This window comes from Pseudopipra pipra, chromosome 17, assembly GCF_036250125.1.
Source record: "Pseudopipra pipra isolate bDixPip1 chromosome 17, bDixPip1.hap1, whole genome shotgun sequence".
Taxonomy (NCBI): domain Eukaryota; kingdom Metazoa; phylum Chordata; class Aves; order Passeriformes; family Pipridae; genus Pseudopipra; species Pseudopipra pipra.
Genome location: NC_087565.1, coordinates 14,876,892 through 14,898,571, shown reverse-complemented (window position 1 = coordinate 14,898,571; position 21,680 = coordinate 14,876,892). Strand labels below are relative to the sequence as shown.

Here is a 21,680-nt window from a genome sequence, read left to right as displayed (position 1 = left end):
GCTGAGGAGCGGCGGTCTCGCGCGGCAGCGCTGGGCAAGGCTGGCGGGAGCGAGACCCCCCGCCCAGCCTGGCCCACTGACCGCGGCCTTCGCGCTCCGGCTAAGTTGATCCCCCCGCAACCGCCGTAGCCCCGAGTGGTGCCGGGAGATTGGCGGCGCGAAGGCTGCCGGGACATGTAGTCTGCCGGGCGGGCCGGTGCATTGGCGGCGCGTTCCCCGGCACCGCCCGGGAACTACAGGCGGCGGGAGCGGCGGGAGCGGCGAGGCGCGCGCAGGGATGGCGGCCCCCTTGGTGCTGGTGGTGCTGGCGGCCGTGACGGTCCGCGCCGCGCTCTTCCGCTCCAGCCTCGCCGCCTTCATCGCCGAGCGCGTCGAGGTGGCGTCCCCGCTAAACGCCTGGAAGCGAGGTGAGCCCCGGCGAGCCCCCGCGGAGGGGCCGGGGCGGCCAGACCCCCGCGCCGGGAGGGCAGGGCCTGGCCCCGGCCGGGCGCCGCGCTGGGAGCGGCTCCGCGGGGACAGCGCCGGGCTGTGCCCCGGGCAGGGCCGGGCCCCGCGCGTCCGGGCCCGAACCGGAGCTGCAGGGAATGGCCCCGGGCAGTCGTGCCCGGGAATAGCCGGTGCGAGGGGCGGGAGGGGCGCGGGGCCTGCGGCGCGCCGGGGCTGCGCTGGGCACACGTGGACACAGCGCTTGTGTCACGCGCGTACACAAAGGGAGGCGAGATGAACCCGGCACTGAGCGTGTGGTTCCAGCAGCCTCGGCCGAACCCGTGTGGTTGGGCTGTGTCTGCACAAACATTGTCTCGCGGTGTAAATGCCACTGCACGGCTCCCGGTTCGCGCAGGGCTACTGTCGTTTTCCGGGTTCAGTTTGTGGCCCCGCACGTTGTTACCAACACAATTCAAATTCTCTTCTGAAGGCTGAGGTACAGTGCAGTTGGGGCTCTTCAGCGACATTCGTGTCTGTAACATCTGAGCCCATTGGGAACCTAAATTCATTTAAAAGACAGCCCTTTGAGAAAATAATACCCAGCTATTATATAGGTAAAAGTATTTGCAGTTCTGGGGTGGAAAGGAGTGGCCCAGAGTAATAAAGGTCAAAAGTACAAATACATTTGATGACCTGAGGCCTCTGCTCCTCTGTATGAAGCACATCACACAATGAAATTTTTTAATCTTGCCTTAGACCATCTAGGTAGTAAGGAGAACACTTAAGGTCACTTCAAAGTTTGGGCTATCACCACACGGGGAGTTTGTGGCAGCCAGGATCTACTTGTCCAGTGTTTCACTGAACTGAGGCCTTTTATTGCTTCCTGCAGTCTCCTGCCTTTTCCCTCTGAGCAAATGAACCCATTTCCTTTGGCTCCTTTCATTGCATACACTGCTCAGCCCCAGGAAACCTTTGTGCTCAGGAAGGTGAAGATCCTATGGGAAAGCATGCAAATGCATTGCAGGGCAAGCTGTAATTCCATGATCTTGAAGAAGCCAAATTAAGGCTGTAAACTATATTTTCAACAAGGAATTTTCAATAACAGATAAACCTTTCAGCATTGTGTGATGATATGTGTTCACTTCTGTTCTTCCATTGTAATTTTGGACATTTTAGGCCTCTCTACATCTAATTAGGCAGAACTGTTCAAATTCTATATTATGTTGTGGTTTGGTCTCTTAGAATTAAGTATATTTCCATCATAGATGCCATGTGTCACCAAATAGGTGACTTAAAATCAGGCAATATCATACATGAGATTTATATAGAGTTCAGTGTAAAAGATTTCACCTACAACATTTTTAGCTGAAACAAATAAATAGGTTATGAGTGCCCATGCAGGAATGTGCATGGGAGAGAATCAGTTCTAGTTAGCTGTTGGCTCTGTGAGGTTTAGTGTCATCCATTCAGTGTGAGATTCTTACAAGTGTGGGTGTTTTAAAAGCTAAGGTTTTACCATCATGAGATCTGTCCCTTCCCACATTACGGGGTTCTAATGCAGGTATTTTGTCTGTGTTTCAGTGGTCGAAGGATTGGCTCTGCTGGATTTAGGGGTCTCGCCGTATTCTGGAGCTATTTTTCATGAGGTTGGTTTGCATGCTTTGTTTTAAATGTGATGTTCAAGTGTCATGTGTCTTAGTATTGCAGCTTGCAGCCTGTCTTGTCCCAGAGGCTTTAGAGAACCTCAGCTCATGTAGTTGTTGTGCAATAGTTGTAATGACCAGCATGAGGAAATACAGTTAATCACAGACTGCAGGTGATAGATATCACAATATTTGTTACTGCATATAGACAGTCTGAGGCAGGGGAGCTCTGTAATAAGTGAAATATTCTGTTCACATCCAGATGTTTCTGTCGGCAGAAGCCAGAGCAGGGAGACATTGTCACTGTGAGTGTGATACTGAGTACTGGGTAACAGTAGCTGGAGTTTCTGCATTTGCAGAAATATTAAGACTAGCACAAGCATGCAGTTTATTTATTCCTCATCTTGAAAGTGCCTCATTCCTAATGAGGAATGAGGCATTTTAACTTAAGCACCCGTGGGGCTTTGTGCGCTCAAGTGATCTTATTGATATGAAGGTACACTCACACGTAGTGTCACCTAGGGTGAGGCAGGTACTTTGTATCCCTCTGAAAACTGGTTTCTTTTCAATAAATTCTCCTTCTCTAGATACGGTTTTCTCCCAGACTGTGACATACTTTCCCATGCTTATTTAGACATTATTTATAAAGTATTTTAAAAGAAATCTATTGTCTCACAGTGAAGACTGAATTTACAGCATGTAAATACAGTACTTCCAGATTAAGCTTTTGTGCAATAGGAATAATTCAGAATCATGCTTTTCCTCTTACCCTAGAAGGGAAAAGCTGTGGGAGCAAGAGAATGATAGGACTGTAATCCTACTGCTTTATGTTTTCAACATCTTTCTTATTTTTGCATTATAAAACACTAATCTAAACAACAGGCTCAACAGTGAAACCAGCTATGTAGGAAATCTTTCAAAAGTACCTGCAGACATCTTGAAAAAAAAATAGATTCTATAGGAAAAAAGCCACTTTCTAAAGCTGGTTTTTGTATGCTTTCTATTGTAAGTCTATCACTAGTAGCAGAATTGAAAAGTTGGAATAGAGTACAATTTTCAAAGTTGATGGTGTCTTTAATAAAGTGTATTGAAGACTCTGCAAGGAATAAGGCCAGTAAATGTGCTTTGATTAATCACTTAGCTCTGAAGTACCAATGTTGGAGAAGAGGCCAAAGAAAATTACTTTTGGCAGTGTCTTGCAGTACTAAGTTTTTCTCATCAAATTAATGGTGTATTTTATCTGGACAGTATTTGACATGGATTTCCCTTCTGTTCTCTTTTAGACCCCTCTGATAATCTATCTCTTTCACTTCCTGATTGAATATGCTGAACTGGTGTTCATGGTAAGTGCTCCTGGAAAGCTCCTCTTGAAAGGCCCCTTTCAGGGAAATGCTGAGTGTGATTTCAGTCCTGCAGGAATCAGGGACCTTCAGCCTCTCTGCAGCTCATATTCCTGCTGAGCTCACATTTAATTAGAAAGGCAGCTTTGCCTGTACAAACCCACTATTCAGGCTTTTCACTTCTTGTACATATTCCTTCTTTTTTGTGAGTTCTTGCTTAGATAAGTATCCCCACAGAGGGATAGGAAGGTGTCATTTCAGATTTCAAAGGTTACCTCTTAGAGGTAACAAAATACTTTGTCCCCCCAGCCTAATCCTTACACTGCTGCTTCTCACTAAACCCACTGCCAAATCCCAGGCCTGCAAAGAGCACAAATGGGTTCATCCTCCAAATGTCTCTTGTAAATTGTTCTCCTAGTTCTGCATAATTCAGGACAGAAATCCTATAGCTGGCTGCACATGGCACCCAGTGGAGCCTCTGTCCCCAGGTCCCTGCCAGGCAGGGCTCGTGCAGAGATAACAGCCTTCTGCCCTGGGCTAGTGCTGGTTGTTCAGATGACTGCGCTGCTGCCTCGGAAGTTTAGGACAGTTCAAGGTGCTGCTGGATTAATGCCCAGAGGGGTTTAACCAGCTGGGCACTGCCCCAGCGTTGCCTGTGCTCCAGCTAGACCAGTGATTCTCTCTATTACCCTCACTTGCTTCAATTTCTTTCCTCTTAATTCCCCATTCTCTTGTTTTGTAAATAATTGTTACAGTTCATGCCTGCAAGGTGAATCTGTGGTGTGTGAGGGCACTGTACAAATCAGCAATCCAGTGTTTTTAAAGCTTGTGTTTTCTTCCCATGCGCTGAGTCAGATTAGCCTCCTTATTCACTACTGACCAATATTGTTTTCTCTATTTGTTTATTTTGCTTACAATCAGTCTGTCTATCTCTTGCTTTTTTAGGTAACTGATGTGCTAACTGCTGTTGCCCTTTACTTGGCCATCCAGGACTTCAACAAAGTTGTGGTAAGCTGACTTCCCAGTGTTGCTGGTCCTCTTCTCCCAGCAAATATCTTGTACCAAAGAAAACACATGCCAGAGGATGCAGTATCAATTCCTTGTTGCAGTAAATCTGGTCATATTTTAATGATAAACAAACATGAGGACTCAATGTGGTAAACAACTGAGGTATTTTAAGTTTTGTTGTGGCACTATTACAGTATGGAATCACACTGCATGTGAATGATGATCACAGTAGTGTACAATCTTCTACAGCCTGAATGTTTTACCTTGGAGAGGGTCTCTTTGCACAGAGCATGAGGTAGTACACAGACTAGAAATGTGTAAAGGAAGAAATAAAAACGTCCAAGGCTGCGTCCAAGGATCATTCTAATGAGCGTGGTGAGAGTCTAACATCAAGTATTACTCGTTCCCTTCAAATTACGTGTATTTGGAGGGGAGTGATTACTCCCAGCTCTCTCTCATATGTAGCTCAAAGAACATTTTGTGTAAGCAATGCTGTGCTCTCTGCAATTCCAGAGGGGCAGGGATTCACTATCAGCATCAACAGGGAGGCTACATTTTCTACAGCATCTGTGTGGTCTCCCATCCAGCTATGTGTTTGTTCCTTGTCCTCTGACATTGAGGTTGAAGAAATAACTCACAATAGAACTGCAGACATGTAAAAATCTCACATGTGAGTTACTTTGCTTGTTGAGAATTTATTGCCAGCATCTCTGTCTTTCTGTCTCACCATGACATAGTTCCGTAGGTTCATATTTCAGATTTCTCTTTTGTCTCCATGGAGAGCCTCAGAGAACAAGATAAATGAAAGAGAGATTTAGTCTAGAGATATCCATCTTCAAAATAATAAAGACTGCATACTTCTGAATCTTGGGTTTTCAGTGGCTTGTGTGTTGAACTACGAATTTAAAAAGTCAGCTTTTCATTAGAGATCCAGACTGGCATTAGGAAGATTGAGAGTGTTCAACTCTGATGTGGTGAATTCATTGTCAGCTGACACAGGTAATTAAGAAAGTTCAAATAAGTAGACATTATCTGCTTTCTCTTGAGTCTCATTTCAGTTGTTAAGTATTTGGGAAAGGAGAGGGTGTTTTGCTCTGTTTGTACAACTCCTCACATAACTAGAGTTTTGTCTCACAGCTGGGGCTCAGATATGCTCTACAGTAATAGAAACCCCATGTAATTGGCTGAGTAATATGAGATAGAATTACACAAGTAATATGAAACCGTGGTTTTCCTCTCCTGACAGTCTTTGATCATTCTCCCTTGTTCAGTTCAAAAAGCAGAAGCTCCTAATAGAGCTGGATAAATATGCACCAGATGTGGCTGAGCTCGTCCAGACACCCATGGAGATGCACTACATCCCCCTCAAGGTAGCACTATTGTAAGTATTGCTCTTGTAGGCTGCAATGGGCTGCTTTGGTCCTCAGCTCCCTTTGGGTTTTATTTTTCTCATTTGGGGCTTCAACATCAGTTGAAGGTTGTGGGTTTTTTTCCGCAGAAATTCTGAATTTCCTATTGGCCCTGAATACTCAGCTAGAAAGTAAAAAACAGATGCATTAGCATGTTTGTTGCCAGCAAGTAAATTTACTCAGGCCCTCTAAGACAGGCTGAGCAGCATAAGGTCATTAATTTGGTAGCAAGAATGTTGTATCTGCACAGATCACATCCCCACTTATTTTACCTGTATACTAATGTTATCAAAATTGATTCTGTGCCTTCCAAATGGTGTCTTTTCAGAAAAATTAGGAGAATTTTTGAGCAGTTGGACAAAATGCATGCTGAATATCACAACCTGAATATCCCAAATTCCTTATTACAGTTCAAAGATATTTTCAGGTTGTCATCTTATTAATTTCATATCTTGGTGTTCCTCTGTATACTAAACATTTTTTTATTTCAGAAGACTTCAACTAAAATAAATCATATACAAGCAAGATACCTACTGTTAAAGAATTTTCTTATTGGTATTTTGACACAGAGAAATTATCTGAATTATTCTGTGTCAGAGAGAGTTCTCCATTAGATAAGTTTTTATTTTTTCTCATTTCCTTATGAATTTTTTAAATGTCAAATTCCCCATGGCAAGAAGGGTAGAGTGGGTAAATTGCAGTCTGTTTTGCTCATTACCACCGCAAAGCTGGTATTAAATTGTACCTGTCCTGCTGTAGGCTGGCCCTGTAAAAACACTGAAAAAGACAGACTGAAGCTCAGAGAAGTAGGAAAATACGAAGAGGTAATTAGGAAATCATCAGCCCTGTCTACTCACTCTGATGATTAATTTAGTTATTAGCAAAGCTGATGGGTACATTAGGGTTATTGTATTAGCTTATTGTATTGGTAGTCCTTCCAGACCTTTTTCTGTGCTCTGAACCTAGTTAAATGAAATTATTGTAATTCTCATTTCCAAAGGGAGCTGGCATCCTTGCCAACTGAAGTGTGGCTGCATTCTGGAGGGTAAAGGTGTTCAGGGTTTGCTGTCTTTCTATAATTCCAGTTGAAATGTGCTAAACTTGCATAGCTGGCGGGTTTTGTGCTCACATCAGGCCACGGTGAATATAAATGATTGCTCTGCCACAGCAGGAGACTGGTGCGCTTGGGTTGGGGGAAACTCTGCTCGTGTCTCAGAATTTGTTTCCGTCTTACCTTCTTATACTTCTGCAGAGTAGATGTGAGTAGCATGAAAACTTTGCTTTGGACCCAGTAATCCTAGATCTGGATGACTAAATGTACAGTGTTTCTGGAAAGCAAAAAACACTTTTGGTAGTTGTTTTCTAGGCTGGAACTTGCATTTTGGAGATCTTCCCAACTCTCCTTTCTGCAGTAGGCTCCCTGTGGCCACTGTGTCCAGGGCTGCAATCCAAAGGTCTGTTTTTTCCTCCAGATCGAGGAACCTGTTCAGCTGAGTTAATTTGCTGATGAGAGGATCCCATCAACTGTAAATAAAATGCATCTGTTTTTTCTTTGAACATCTCTTTAATTAGATGCCGTCTCCTTTGCATGTAACCTGAGCTTTGCTCTTTTTCAGCTACCTGTTAAACCCCTTCTCTGTGATGTCTTGTGTGGCAAAGTCCACCTGCGCCATCAACAACTCTGTCATTGCATTCTTCATTTTAGCTACAATAAAAGGTAACACAATGAATAAAAGAGGGTTCTTTATGACTTTCTAGGAAGATTATAAATGTAGCAAAAATGAAATCCAGATGGAACTTTACAGATAAGATTGCTACAGGGATCTCAGTAAAACACAGCAGAAACAGGACTGGAGCAAAGTCAAAGTTCCACCTGAATCCTGAGATTAAGAGACTGTTATTTGGCTTTCACTCACAGTTGTAAATATGGTTTGAAATGAACTAATTGAGCTTTGGGGAAACAGAAGAGTAACCAAAAGCCCATATACCAGCACAGCTGAATAGATTATGTCAGAATAACTGTTTCATTCGTCTCGTGCATAATGCCAGCTTTCTGTTTCTTTTATGACTCTCCAGTGCTAAAATCTTTTAGCATATGTGATTTGTACTAGTCACCTAATTTTGAGAGTTCTCTGCTGGATCAGAGGAAAGGTCACTCTGATCTCATCTCCAGCAGGGCCCAGACCCAGCCACTGAGAAAAAAAAGCTGATATAGATGGTTTTTATTAGTGTTTCCAAAAGGAAGTTTTCCTGTAATTATTGGGTAGTTGAGTCAGGAGGGACTTCCATTTTAAAAGTATTTACAATAGCAAACAAGTGGGGTCTGTTAAGTTAAACTGATTTTTTAACTGTTCACTGATACCCTAAGACCAATACTTTGGTCATAGACAAAACTGTAGTAACTGTCTCTTGTGGTTTCTCCCTGACTGCGAATGTGGCCACCTGGGCTTTAAAGTGGACAAAGAGAATATCAGGTTATGACTGATTTCTGGGAATCAATTCTATAGATCTGTGCAGAATTGAACACTCAATAAAGTAGAGGATGGGGAGGTTTCTGTCAGGAGAGTGTAGTTGCAGAGTAGAGAAGGCTCATCACCAGATAACCCTCTGTTTTCTCTTTCACTCTGTTTTCTCCGAGTGTGTGATGTCAGGCTGGCAGTTGGGCCAGTGCACTGAGTCAGGGTTCTTGCTGTCTAAGCTGCATTATTACAGAGGCCTTCCATCTAGTCTGTAGCTATAACCGGGCTTGTATTTTTGTTGTTTAACCTGAGACCTTTTGGACTTGATTTCTGATGTTGGCAGGTGGGAAATGTAAGTACTCAGCACTGAGCTCAGAGACACCTCAAATAAAGCTGCTTCAGTAAAGGCATTCATATTTTTGAGACCACTTGGAAAAGCTGTGCTAATCCTTTCTATGCCTCAGTTTTGGCTAATGCCACTTCATTCCTTCAGCTGCAGACTTTCACTTGCTCCCTGGCTCAGAGCTTTGCTGAGCCCCTGACACATTCTGGTGTTTGGGTTATCCAGCATGCCCACTGTAACAGCTCTTACATGCAGGGATAACATTAACAGCAGCCAACATGGTCTCTATATAGACTGAGTTACGTTAATCTCTTTCTGTATGTGAATGCCAGGAGATACAAACCAGTCAGTGGTTCCTTCATATGGAATCAGTCATTCTCCATTCAAAATGTAGTTAACAAGAGGACACCCTCCAGGATACATTCTGCTAAAAACTCCTTTAAGTAGTGTCCTGATATTTGTGAATCCCCTGTAGAGGGTTATGTGTTTCTTCCCATTTGGACTTCCTGTCTGTATGGCTGTTTATAGTAGAAGTTCCTTACAAATGAACATTTTTTGTCTTTGCAGGTAGTGCCTTCCTCAGTGCTGTGTTCCTGGCCTTAGCAACATACCAGTCACTCTACCCTCTCACACTGTTTGCTCCAGCCCTTCTTTACCTTCTGCAGGTAGATGATTTCTAACTGCTAGTACCCATTGTCTTCTTGTAGCTGTTCAGGGACAGTCCTTGGCTACTGAGAGGGGAGTCAGGCAAATGCAGAGTTTCAGAAAAAGTGACTATCCTCAAGCCATGGCAAGTTGGAAACCTTAATGGGAATGCCTGTGAGTGGAGAGAAGGGAGCAGTAAGCCATCTACAGAACTTGCCCAAAATAAGTCCTGTTCTTTGTGTCATGTGAATAGCAATGAGGCTTTTAGAGCTGGAGAAGTTCCCTTGCACTGACATGGATTACTGAGCTGTGTTAGTGTGAGGAACTGTGTGTTTGAATTACTCAAACTCAGAAATGCTGATTTGGGGTTTAGTGGTAAAAGGCATGTGCTTGTGAAAGGGACTGGTTGTTCTTTCTCCCTCTCCATTAACAGGACCCCTGAATTCCAGCAGGGCCGACCTTGCTAATTTTATTCTGCTGTGGGAGCAGGTGAGGCTGTGACCACCAGCAAAGACTCGGCCCACTTCACAAGTCACTTTGAGATCATTTTTATTATTTTTGCCCTTCTGAAATCCTGCTGTTGTGTGCTTCACCAGTCTTTCTTGGTTGCTTTTGATGATGATTTTTATAGGTAATCTTAACTACGGGTTCATTACAGCATATTCTTAAATCTCTGAGCTTCCAAACAGAATGAGAGCCAGCTCTAGTTCATTTACTTTCTTTGACTAGCTGACATGTATGTCTCTTACTTTTTTTCAGAAATTTTGTTATTATTACTCTTTGCAAGACAGGAACTTCTGCCGAGTCAGTGTTGCTATTTTAGTTTGGTAATTTTTAAGAGAATTTGCTTTATGTATTTTACATTTTGGTCTCATTTGTTCTCTTTTAACTTTATTCAAAGTAAATTGGGAGTAAAGTACAAGCATTATACATCACATTCACAAGTAACAAGTGCTTTGATATGTGATTGCCTAATTTGCAACTTTTAAAGGCAATCATGCCTTTTATCTAAATTTGTAAATGAACTTTCCTGCATTCTTTGTGCAGAACTAAACCACTTTTCTCCAGCACTTTCCAATCTGTCCTGCCAAAACTTGTTGGTAAACTTGCTTGCATTGTTCCAGCAAGTGATGTTAGACATGCTGTGACTGAGAAAGCAGAGCGTGCTTTGCACAGAGCCCACAGCAGTTAGGACAGGCTCTCTGCACATCTCCTGCCATTGCAAACCCCAGTACCCAGTGGAAAAGCCACATCACTGCCCGGAGCTGCAGAACTCTGAGTGATTCCCAAAGGTGTTTGCCCCTCTGTATTTCTGTGCAAATGTGTTCAGGGGACCAGCTGGAATGAGGTACCCATATGTCATGTTATGTGACAAGGGCTTGTGGTTGACTTGTGATGAGGACATGTGGCAGTGGCAGGACTGCAGCAGTTGTCTTTGGGGAAGCAACCTTTCAGAGGGGCTCCTTGGTGCATAGGAACCTACTGGATGTCCTCTTTCCCTGATGTCAGCAGAGCAGGGTGGTGGAGACCTGGCACCACAGGATGGTGGGTCATGGAGCAGGGCTTTCAGTCAGCCCATTGAGTGGGCTCATGCAGTAGAAGACAGGCAGCAGTGCAGTATTGCGGACATGTCAGATACAAGTGTAGCTCTGAGGAGCTGTGTGTAAATTGTACACAGGGTGCATGAGACATGACTGCAAGGAGAAATGACCAGCTTTGCTGCTGTATTTTCAAGCACAGTTCTGGAAACACGTGCAGTGTGTATGAGTTAATTGGCCAGAGTGAAGAACATCAAGCAAGTTATGCTTGAGAGCTGCTCCTTCCAGTGCCATAGTGCCAGTGTTTGATGCTTTCTATCATCGGTTTAAGATGATGTGCTGAACACTCAGGCTTTCTTGTGACTCTCCACCTGACAAGATGCTTCTGTTTCACTTCCAGCGTCAGTTCATACCCATCAAACTGAAAAGCAAAAGCTTCTGGCTCTACACCATGCAGTATGCATCCCTCTACCTGTGCAGCCTTGTAGTGATCATCTGCCTCTCCTTCTTCCTCCTCAACTCCTGGGACTTTATCCCATCTGTTTACGGGTTTATGTGAGTATAAGGATTCTTACTGGTAGTGTTGTTTCTTGTCCATCACGCATGCCTGACCCAAGAAGTGTGGGATCTGTGATTTACTGGCAGTGCTAGAAAAGAAAGAATATATGAAGGAGAGCAGCCAACTTCTGTTAATTAACAGCAAATATTAAAGACAGGAGGGGTTTTCCACTGAGTTGATTGGAAATGGGTTTCACTGTTGAGCTACCGTGGCTGTGAAATTTTCATCTCTGGAGAAATGTCTGTTTTGGGATGCTTTAAATCCTGCTGGGGCATTGGGAAGAATTCATCAGTAGGATTTAAACCTGCTCTCCACATTTTGTCACCCCTTTGTTTTCTCTTCCATAGGTTTACAATTTAGGTCCTTCATCCAGTAGCATAAAATGATTAATTAATGTAACAGAAGCAGGGCAGTGGAAAACAACCATTTAAAAATTTACCCTGACTTTTCTTTTCAGCCTTTCTGTTCCAGATCTGACACCCAATATTGGCCTTTTCTGGTACTTCTTTGCAGAGATGTTTGAACACTTCAGTCTTTTCTTCGTATGTGTGTTTCAAATCAATGTGTTCTTCTACACCATTCCCTTGGCAATAAAGCTAAAGTAAGTATGAGTGCGTTTCTCTGCTACTTTTATTACTCTTAAGTTGTCCAGTGGAACCTTATAATGCTGGAATCAGATGTCTCTATCTACAAACCTGAAAAAGATTTTTAACAGGGTCTGCCCTCCTCATTTCCCATAGTTTCAGTTTCTGTTCCTCTTAAATAGACTTGGGCTCTGCAATGCCAAAATGTTGCAAGCATCAAAAGAGAAAGCAGAAATAGAGGCTGTAGAGGTGCCTGTTCCTTGCCAGCATAAACCAGTGTAGTCAGAAAGCAAGAACTCCTGACTGGAACCTTGAGTTCTTTATTGTCAGAAAAAAGTGAAAATTTGGGGACTCTCCTAGCTGACTGCACTGACAACGTTAGCCTTCTTTCTGCTAAAAACAGCCATTAACACACCTGGACTTTCAGGGAACAACATGATGGTGTACCAGCAAGATAACTCTGGGATTCTGCAAATCACCGTCAGAGGGGAAGTGCTGATTGCGTTTGGTGAATAAGACAGAGCTGGGGAGAAGCAGCGCAGGTGACTGATAGTATAAATGTGTGTTGGGTGAGGCCCACGGTTTCTGGGTGAGGGCAGTGGGCAGTGGGCCTCCCTGACACTGCTGCTCTGCAGAGCAGCTCCGTCTGCCCCACTCAGCACTCGAGTCTTGTCTGGAGAGAACAGGGATGCAAGAACCACAGTCTCTTCTATGGGAGGTGTGCTCCCACAGCACATCTGTGCCCTTGCTCGTACTTATTTCCAGTTTCCAGAAACCTACTGCAGCCTCTTACCCTTCGTTTCTTTTCCCTTCCAGGGAACACCCTGTGTTCTTCATGTTTGTCCAGATTGCCATCATTTCTATCTTCAAGTCCTATCCCACTGTGGGAGACGTTGCACTGTACATGGCCTTCCTTCCAGTCTGGAGCCACCTTTACAGATGTAAGTCCTTTGTGCTTGGTTATTCCTTATCTGGAATGGGAAAGGGCCTGCAAAATAATTGTCACCACTAAACCAAACCAGGCCCTTGCCCACGGGCTCTCATGGCTTTCTTGGGATGTCTGGAAGGAGGCTTGATTTTTTTTTTTTCAGGTGATACAGTCCCTAACATGTCTTTAGGACTAGGGTTGAAATTGGTCAAGGAGTACCTTATCTTCTAAGGGTAGTAAGGAGTACTCCTTACTTCTGCTAAGGGGTGCCTTATGAGTACCTTATTTTCCCCCTCTCTCCAAGTTGCTCTGAAGATTAACTTTTTTATAAGAGCCTTTCACAATCCTGTACAATGGACATGGCTTATTTGAAGTGCATCCATCATCCACATGTTTCACTCCCACTTAAGGTTGTGTGATTTGAACAGTGCTCCTGCAATTGGTGAGTCCCCCAGCCTTAAAATGCTGCACCTTGCATCTGCTTTTTTGCTTGGAGTGAAAGTAACTAACTATTCCAAGCAGTTGTCCAGTTTTTCTTAAATGCTGCTTAAAGACCCTTTTTAACTCTTGAAATCACCAGAGAGCTTCCTGAGGATTTTCAGGCTCAGTCTATAGAACCTGCTACCCTGGAGAGATTTGGAAATGCTGTGTTTTTCCTGGTGTTTCATGCTTAAACCAACTGCTTTGACCGACCCTGTCAGGTTGTCCAGGCCTTTTACTGCAGCCTTCTCCAAGCCAGGCCAAGTGTGTTCATGGACGGCTCACCTGCCTGTTGTAGGAGATATAATCAGGAGTCAGGAGACTTTGGAGATCTTCTGCTCTGTAGGTTTCAGATTTAGGAGAGCTGAGGCCAAAGGAGCTGTGATCAGACAGGGCAGGAAGCCCCAGGCTGCCCCTGAACACATTGCAGTTGTAGCAGGTGATGTACTTTTGAGAAGTCCTCACTCAATGTACTTCAGTTGCACATTCCAAGCATCCAGTGAGAGAGGCAGTCATCTGTCACATGCTTCCACCCCAGAGAGTGTGAACAGACCTACTGATCAAAAAGTTTAAAAGAGGTGTGAACATGTTTGGATGTGACAATGCTCTTAAAAACATCAGCGGCCTTCAGCTGCAGAGTGATGGGGAGTCATCAGTCTCCTTCAGGGGCATTGACTGAGCTGTAGCCAAGCACCAGCAGCACAAGTGCCAGGATGGATTACAACACTGCTGCCAAAGGATAGGCATAAGCAGTTCACAGAAAACAAAATCTCTTCTGGCCTAGTAGTTCCCAGCTCTTTTAGACAAAGTTGCGCTTGGTTTTTGTCCATCTGACGTACTCGGGCAGACTGATGGATTCTGGCCACACTTGCACCTCCCGAGGTCGTGCTTGTCAACACATTTGGCCTTTAGGAGTTTCCTCCTTTTATGGAGCTTTCATTTCCTTGCCAAGTCCCAAGGAAATCTCTCTTTTCCTATGGCCCACGGGTTCATTTTTTATCTTTGTCATCAGCTTGATGAGGCTGGGGATTGACATGCTCTGCTCTCCGAAGTGTGATGCTGCTGGAAAGGCCTCTCTCCATTCTGCTGGTTACTGCAGTGTAGACACCAAAAAGCCAAAATATCCAAGGAAGAGTGTTTGAAAGCAGGACCTAGAAGGAAAGAGCTACAAGGGAGGATTTCATACTGAAGCAAAGGCAGAAGTATTTATTTTAAAGAGAAATATAGTGGATTTCTTATAAAAGGTAGCTAGGAAGTTATTAAAGCAAACTGTGAAAGATTACTGGAGAGAAATATGTGTTGACAAGCACCTCTCACCCCTTGCACACACTCTAAGTACCACTGCTGTTTGTGTGAACATGGCTGATCAATAATACATCATTTTAACAGCTTGGTTTTCTTTTGCAGTTCTCCGGAACATCTTCATCCTGTCATGTGTGCTCATTTTCTGCTCCTTCCTGTTCCCCGTTCTGTGGCATCTGTGGATTTATGCAGGAAGTGCCAACTCCAATTTTTATTATGCCATCACGTTGACTTTCAACATAGGGCAGGTCAGTAGAGCGAGGCAGTCGAGGCTGCACTGCGGGCAGGGCGCTGGATGGGGTGGCCTGTCAGCAACAGTGCATTCTGCAGGATGCAGTGGCTGCCTCTCTCTGTGGTCCTGCATAGCAGCTTCCTGGCTCTCCTCCTGGAATTTGCCTGCTCCTCACCCTCTGGCACACTAATGGGAAAGAGTTCTGGTGGTATATGAACAATCCACCCAGACTGTGCTGCAGGTTCCATGCTCTGTTGCTGATAGCAGATGAAGAGCATCTCAGTATGGCAGAACATAGCACACGTGAATGGAGAAGGGGAGTAAGAGGGGAAATGGAAAAGTCTCGGGGCAGCAGCAGTGGGGCCAGAAAACAGGCAAATGAGAGCAGCCCTTGCACAGGGGCGTGGCACCAGCTGTGGGCTTAGGGGCATGTGTAGGGTCACAGTGATGCCAGGGCTTGCCCTCCCTGCCTTTCTCGAGGCCGTGCTGAATACATGACTACCACTGGCCTTAGGCACCATTGAAGGATGGAATTGAGTGTACACAGGTGCTACAACCTTTTGTAAGTCCTTCCTCTATGCTGTTTGCCATGTCCCTGAGCCCTGGGACAGTTTCACATATGGGTGAGCAGAATGTTCATTTCATGTTAAAGTTACCTTTATTTTGAATGTGCCTCAGCCATTTATGCTTGTCTGCTTCTCTTAAAGCCAGGGGAGCGGTTTGGCCAGAGGCTGAAAATCACCTACTTGTACATCCCAACCCCTTGATAAATGGAGAAAACACCCATTTGGTAAAAGCCAAAAGAGACTCCAAGGGGTGAGAAGGAGAATAGAGATAATGCTGAGAGGGGCTGATAGGAAATCGGGAGTGGTTCATTAACTCCTAACTACGTCTTGCTATGGAATGAAAGGAATAGTAAAACTTTAATTAGAGATGCCGGCTGTCAGTATTCTAAGCGGATTTTATTTCCTCCCTGAGGAAGTCATAGCAGATCCTGCAAGGTCTTCTGCTCTGTGTAAATGCAAACTTAGCAAAAATATCTTTTCTGATGTCCTGGTGAGAAAGACCTATCCCTCATCCCCACCAACCTCAGCTCTTTTTTTTCCCATTCAGACATCTGCAGAGACGTTTAGTTAAAAGTAAAATCACCTGCACTGACAGAGCCTGTCAGCAGTTCAGCAAAGCAAGCAGGGTATGGCTGTTTCCCTCTCCCTGGGCACCTCTGCCCTGCTCTGTCTGTTCTCCTTCACACTTTCTCCCCTGACCTCAGCAGTCTGCAGCCCTGTTTCTCTTTCCCTCAGTCTCCGCCTGGTCCTCCATCCCCTCCTGTCCTGCCACTGAGCCTCTGCAGCAGCTGCTGTTTTTCTGTGCTGTACTGCACAGTAACCCAGGCAGGCTCTGCCTGTCCCTCCCTCCATGCCCTGAACACTGCCTCATACTTCAGGTGACAGTGCCACAGCAATGCTTTAAGTGGCATCTGGACACTAGGACAATGACTGCCAGCTCAGGCTGGCACTGAAGAGGTTTTCCACTCTAGTTATGTGCTCCTGTGTCCAAATGGAAGAGGGCAGTAGTCCTAGGGAAGGGTCACACTGCAAGGGGCTAAGTGACAAATGGCACTACTGAGCCAGGTCCCTGCCCAGCCCAGCCTGCCACAGCAGAGGTGACCGCTTTAGAGAAACCACTGACACCCACTCCTGTAATCCCAGGGCTCCCAGGCAAGGCAGCAGACCCACACTGGGCTTCAGTACAACCAAAGCTGTACTGGCTTGGGGCAGAGCAGCTGGAAAAGGACCTGGGGGTGCTGATCAACAGCAGCTGCACATGAGCCCAGTGGGCAAGAAGGCCAATGGCACATGGCCTGCACCAGCCACAGTGTGGCCAGCAGGACCAGGGTAGTGATTATCCCCCTGTGCTGGGCACAGGTGAGGCATCACAAATCCTGGCCTCAGTTCTGGGCCCCTCCTGACAGGAGGTTGTAGCCAGGTGGGGGGGCTCTTCTCCCAGGGGACAAGCGACAGGACAAGAGGAAACAGCCTCAAGTTGCAGTAGGAGGGGTTTAGATTGGATATTAGGAAAAAATTCTTCACTGAAACTGTGGTCTGGCAGTGGAACAGGCTACCCAGGGCAGAGATGCAGTCACCATCCCTGGAAGCATTCAGAAGCCATGTGGGTATGGCACTTGGGGACATGGGTTAGTGGTGAACCTGGCAGTGCTGGTTTAGCATTTGGACTCGATGATCTTGGAGGTCTTTTCCAACCTTAGTGATTCTATGATTCTGTGAAAGTGAGGCTGAGGAGGGGAGGAGGACCCATGTGATTTCCATGTCAGATTTCCATGTTCAGTGTGGTTCTCTGGCACCTCAGTTGTGATTTCACACTACAGTGCAGCCGGTGGCAATGCCAGCCTGAGGTGCACCCTCCTCCTGGGATGTGCCAACATCTCTGTGTGTGACAGCAGGCTCAGACCTGGATCAGGAGAATCCAGGGGACAGTCAGCTCTGTTCAGCACTCAAAGGGAGGCAGTGTGCAAACAAACACAGGGTCAGCTGCCCCACAGAGAGGGCTTGAGAGCAGAGGGGCAGGGAGGAGATGCAGCAGTGATGGGGGTGGAAGAAGGGCTTTGACCTGGTGGTGCTCCTGGATTTTGTACTGTGAAGCCACAGCCTTGAATTTCAGCTCTTCTCTTCACCCCTTGGCCTGGTAAGTGTTATTTGTTAAACTGTTAAAACTCCTGTTGGCTAAGGCTGACCTAGGGAACTGTGGAATTCCTTCTGCTGCCTGCACACTTCCTACCCTTTCAGAGTAGAAATGGTAGCTGTCCAGCCTGGATAAGAGAAGGCTTCAGGGAGATCTTAGAGGCCCTTTCAGGGCCTAAAGGGGCTCCAAGAGTGCTGGAGAGGGACTTTGGACAAGGGCCTGGAGGGACAGGACAAGGGGGGATGGCTTCTCACTACGAAAGGACAGGGTTAGATGGCATACTTGGAAGAAATTCTTCCCTGTGAGGGTGGTGAGGCCCTGGTACAGGTTACCCAGAGAAGCTGTGGCTGCCCCATCCCTGGAAGTGTCCAAGGCCAGGTTGGACAGAGCTTGGAGCAACCTGGTCTAGTGGAAAGTGTCCCTGCCTATGGCATGGGGAGGAAAGAAATTGCATCTGTCATTGTGCTAATGAATGCATTTGCGCTAATAATAGCATTAAGTCCTCATATTGTCCAAACACAGCTCAGCAGACAGGAGTTACAAAGTATTCTGAGTTGAAAGGGACCCACAAGGATGATCGAGTCCAACTCTTAAGTGAATGGCCCATATGGGGATCGACCTTGACCTCAGCCTTTGCGTTATTAGCACCCTGCTCTAACCAGCTGAGCAAGTCTCAGGCTCGTGATCCTTGAGGTCTCTTCCAACCCAAACCATCTGTGGATTCTATGGTAAACAGTCATAATTGAGAAGTTTTGATAGCCAGCAGCAGCAGAAGACTCAGCCTTTGGGTTGAACTGCACAACAGTTCAACCAGGAAGGTTGTGGAACAGATCATCTCAAGTGTGATCACACAGCACATACAGGACAACCAAGGGATCAGACAGCCAGCACGGGTTTAGGAAGGACAGGTCCTGCCTGACCAACCTGATCTCCTTTTATGACCAGGTCATCCATCTAGTGGATGAGGGAAAGGCTGTGGATGTGTCTGCCTGGACTTAGCAAAGCTTTTGATACTGTCTCCCACAGCATTCTCCTGGAGAAGCTGCAACCTAGGACTTGGACAGGGGCACTCTGTGCTGGGTTAAGAACTGGCTTACGGCCAGGCCCAGAGTGTGGTGGGGAATGGTGCTGCATCAAGTCAACATCCAGTCACTAGTGGTGTTCCCCAGGGCTCAGAATTGGGTCCAGTCCTGTTTAATATCTTTATTGACCATCTGGATGAGGGAATCAGAGGCAACTTCAGTAAATTCGTGGATGACACCAGTTGGGTTGGAATGTCGATCTGCTGGAGGGCAGGAAGGCTGCAGAGGGATCTGGACAGGCTGGATCAATGGGCCAAGACCAGCAGTGTGGGGGTCAACAAGGCCAAGTGCCAGGTCAGTGCTCTTGGGTCACAACAACCCCCTGCAGTGCTCCAGGCTGGGGAAGAGTGGCTGGAAAGTGCCCATTGGGAAAGGACTTGGAGGTGCTGATTGACAGCAGCTGCACATGAGCCCAGATGGCCAAGAAGGCCAAGGGCATGTGGCCTCTACCAGCCATAGTGTGGCCACAGGAGCAGGGCAGTGATTGTCCCCCTGTGCTGGGCACTGCTGAGGTTCCTCGAGTGCTGTGTCCAGTTCTGGGCCCCTCAGTTCAGAAGGACATGGAAGTCCAGAGAAAGGAACAGAGCTGGGGAAGGGGCTGGAGCACCAGGAGTGGCTGAGGGAGCTGAGGTTGTTTAGCCTGGAGAAAAGGAGGCTCAGGGGGAACCTTATCACTCCCTATGACTCCCTGACAGGAGGGGGAAGCCGGGGCAGGGTCAGGCTCTGCTCCTGGGGAACAAGGGACAGGACAAGGGGACGCAGTTGTGTCAGTTGTGTCAGGGGAGTTCAGGTTGGACATCAGAAGGAATTTCTTCATGGAAAAGATGTTAAGGCATTGGAAAGGGGCTACCCAGGGAGGTGGTGGAGTCCCTGCCCCTGGAGGTGTCCAAGGAATGACTGGATGTGGCACTCAGTGCTCTGGGCTGGGTGACAAGGTGGGCGTCGGGCACAGGGTGGACTTAATGATCTCAGAGGTCTTTTCCAACCTTACTGATTCTGTGACAGCATGGAAGGATGTATGGAAGGAGTCATGTGCAATTGTGGCACAGCTGGACCTGCCATTGTTGTATATTTTGGCCAGCTTATGAAGCTGCTGTCTCCTTAGCAGAAATGTCTGTGAGAACACACCAATAGCAAACAATTAGTGTGAGTCTCCCTTGGCTTAACACTGTGAGGGGTGGACATGGTGTTCCCAGGGTTGCAGTTGCTCCTCTGGTGGAGCTTGCTGGACAGCCTAGGAACTGCTTACACCACTTACAGGGTCTGTCACCAACGTGTCCCTCTTTATTCTTGGCCTGAAGCACCACTGATGTGTTTGAACATCTCACTCCACAGATCCTGCTCATCTCAGATTATTTCTATGCCTTCCTCCGGCGTGAATACTACCTCACTCATGGACTGCGCTTGACAAGGCAGGATGGGACAGAGGCCATGCTGGTTTTGAAATAAGGATTGTGCCCACCTTTCCCTGGGACATGGACTACTATGAGGAACATGCAAAGCTTGGGGTATGTGGGGTGGGTGGGGAAGGTTCCCCGAATGAGGTCTGACTTTGGGGATGATACCTACTGAAAGAAAGGGCTGAGGTTCTGGGAATGTCCTGCTGAGCTGTGGGCTCAGCACAGAGACTGTAAGAGCTGCAGTGCCTCCGTTGGAGCATCTCCCTCCCCTCAGCTGTGCTTTCCACTGCGACCTCAGCCATTAGCTCTGGGCAGCCCAGCAGGAACTGGAGTGTCTGAGCTAAACCCACGAGGGTCCAGGAGGAGCTCAGACTGTGAACTGTTTACTTTTCCATCACTGCTTCTTGGAGATGTTTGCTTCTCCTGGAACCTTCCCCTTCACTGCTTTGACTAGTAAAACTCTGCTTGGCACAAGGCAATCTCTAGGTACCTGGTGCCTGAGCCCTGGCTGCAGAAGCCATTTCTTGGTGGTCCCACTGCTGTGGGATCTGGAAAAATCCCACGTGCTCAGGCACAGTGGGTGCTGTGAAAGAGATGGGTGACCAAGGATGATGACCTGTTGGAAGGAGGACAGATGGAGCTGCTGCCACAGGTGGTAACCTTGGCACTCAAACACTAGTGAGAACTGGAGTTGGGGTGGAAGCAGAAGCCGGGGGGAGGGTGCTGGGTAACTGCTCTATCCCATTGGAGCAACACAGACATTTCCATGTTAGGACCATGCACAGAGGCATTGCAGGTCTCAGAAGAAATACTACTGAGGAGATGGACTCCCACTGCTTCCAGTTTCTGTCGGGTGACAAAGCCTGGCAGTGCCAGGCTCACACTGTGCTGCTGTGGTTGCTCGGGGCAGCAGCCTGGATTAGGGACCAGTGGGGATCACAATCTCCCTGTAAGGCCTCAGACCAAATGCAGGAGGAGCCTCAGTCACTGCTGTTATTGTTGGGCTCCTCATGTTCCACAGCTGCTTAACACTAGTGGATGTGCCCTTCTCTTGTCCCCCCTTGCCATGGGCTCGTGGCTGTGTGTGGAGGCTCCCTGAAACCAGCCTCCCTTGGTCCCCCCTGCTCCCCTCTCTGTGCTCAGACCTGCTCACCTTGGAGCTGCTGCTGCTCACCCCTGAATGTGGCCCTCTGGGGTGCAGCCACCAGGCTCTGCTGGCTATGGTGGCACCGGGATGTGACCGCAGTGTGACAGCCACCTGCAGTGTCCCACTGATCCCAAGGGACATCTGAAGGGTTGGGAATGTGACATGGAAACCGCAGCTGGTACCAAGCAGCTGAGATGGATGTGCCCAGGCAGGTGTGTAAACATCTTTCTTTCTGGACAATTAACACTTTTGCCTTACTGCACTGCTGTCAGCGCTTTGGGGGGGTGGAGCCAAGCCCAGCTCAGCCCCCAAGCTCAGCTCAGGCCCTGAGCTCAGCCCCAGGCGGGGCAGCCCCAGCAGCAGCCTGAGGGCACAGGGAGGGGCAAAGGGAGCCTGGGCTGCTGAGCTGCCGGCAGGGCATGGCAAGGAGCATAATAAACTGTGCAAGTTTTGAA

The 21,680-nt window shown here is 47.0% G+C and overlaps 1 protein-coding gene across 1 annotated transcript; it reads left to right on the top strand.

Annotated features, from left to right (window-relative positions):
* The first annotated feature begins 200 nt into the window (after window positions 1-200).
* PIGU (phosphatidylinositol glycan anchor biosynthesis class U) lies at window positions 201-21,680 on the top strand. The gene is made up of 12 exons (XM_064674410.1): window positions 201-407; window positions 2,008-2,072; window positions 3,353-3,412; window positions 4,355-4,417; window positions 5,689-5,798; window positions 7,443-7,543; window positions 9,196-9,293; window positions 11,212-11,366; window positions 11,828-11,971; window positions 12,771-12,895; window positions 14,770-14,912; window positions 20,014-21,680. The coding sequence occupies exons 1-12, from the start codon at window positions 278-280 to the stop codon at window positions 20,125-20,127; spliced, it is 1,308 nt and encodes a 435-aa protein (XP_064530480.1). The 5' UTR covers window positions 201-277; the 3' UTR covers window positions 20,128-21,680.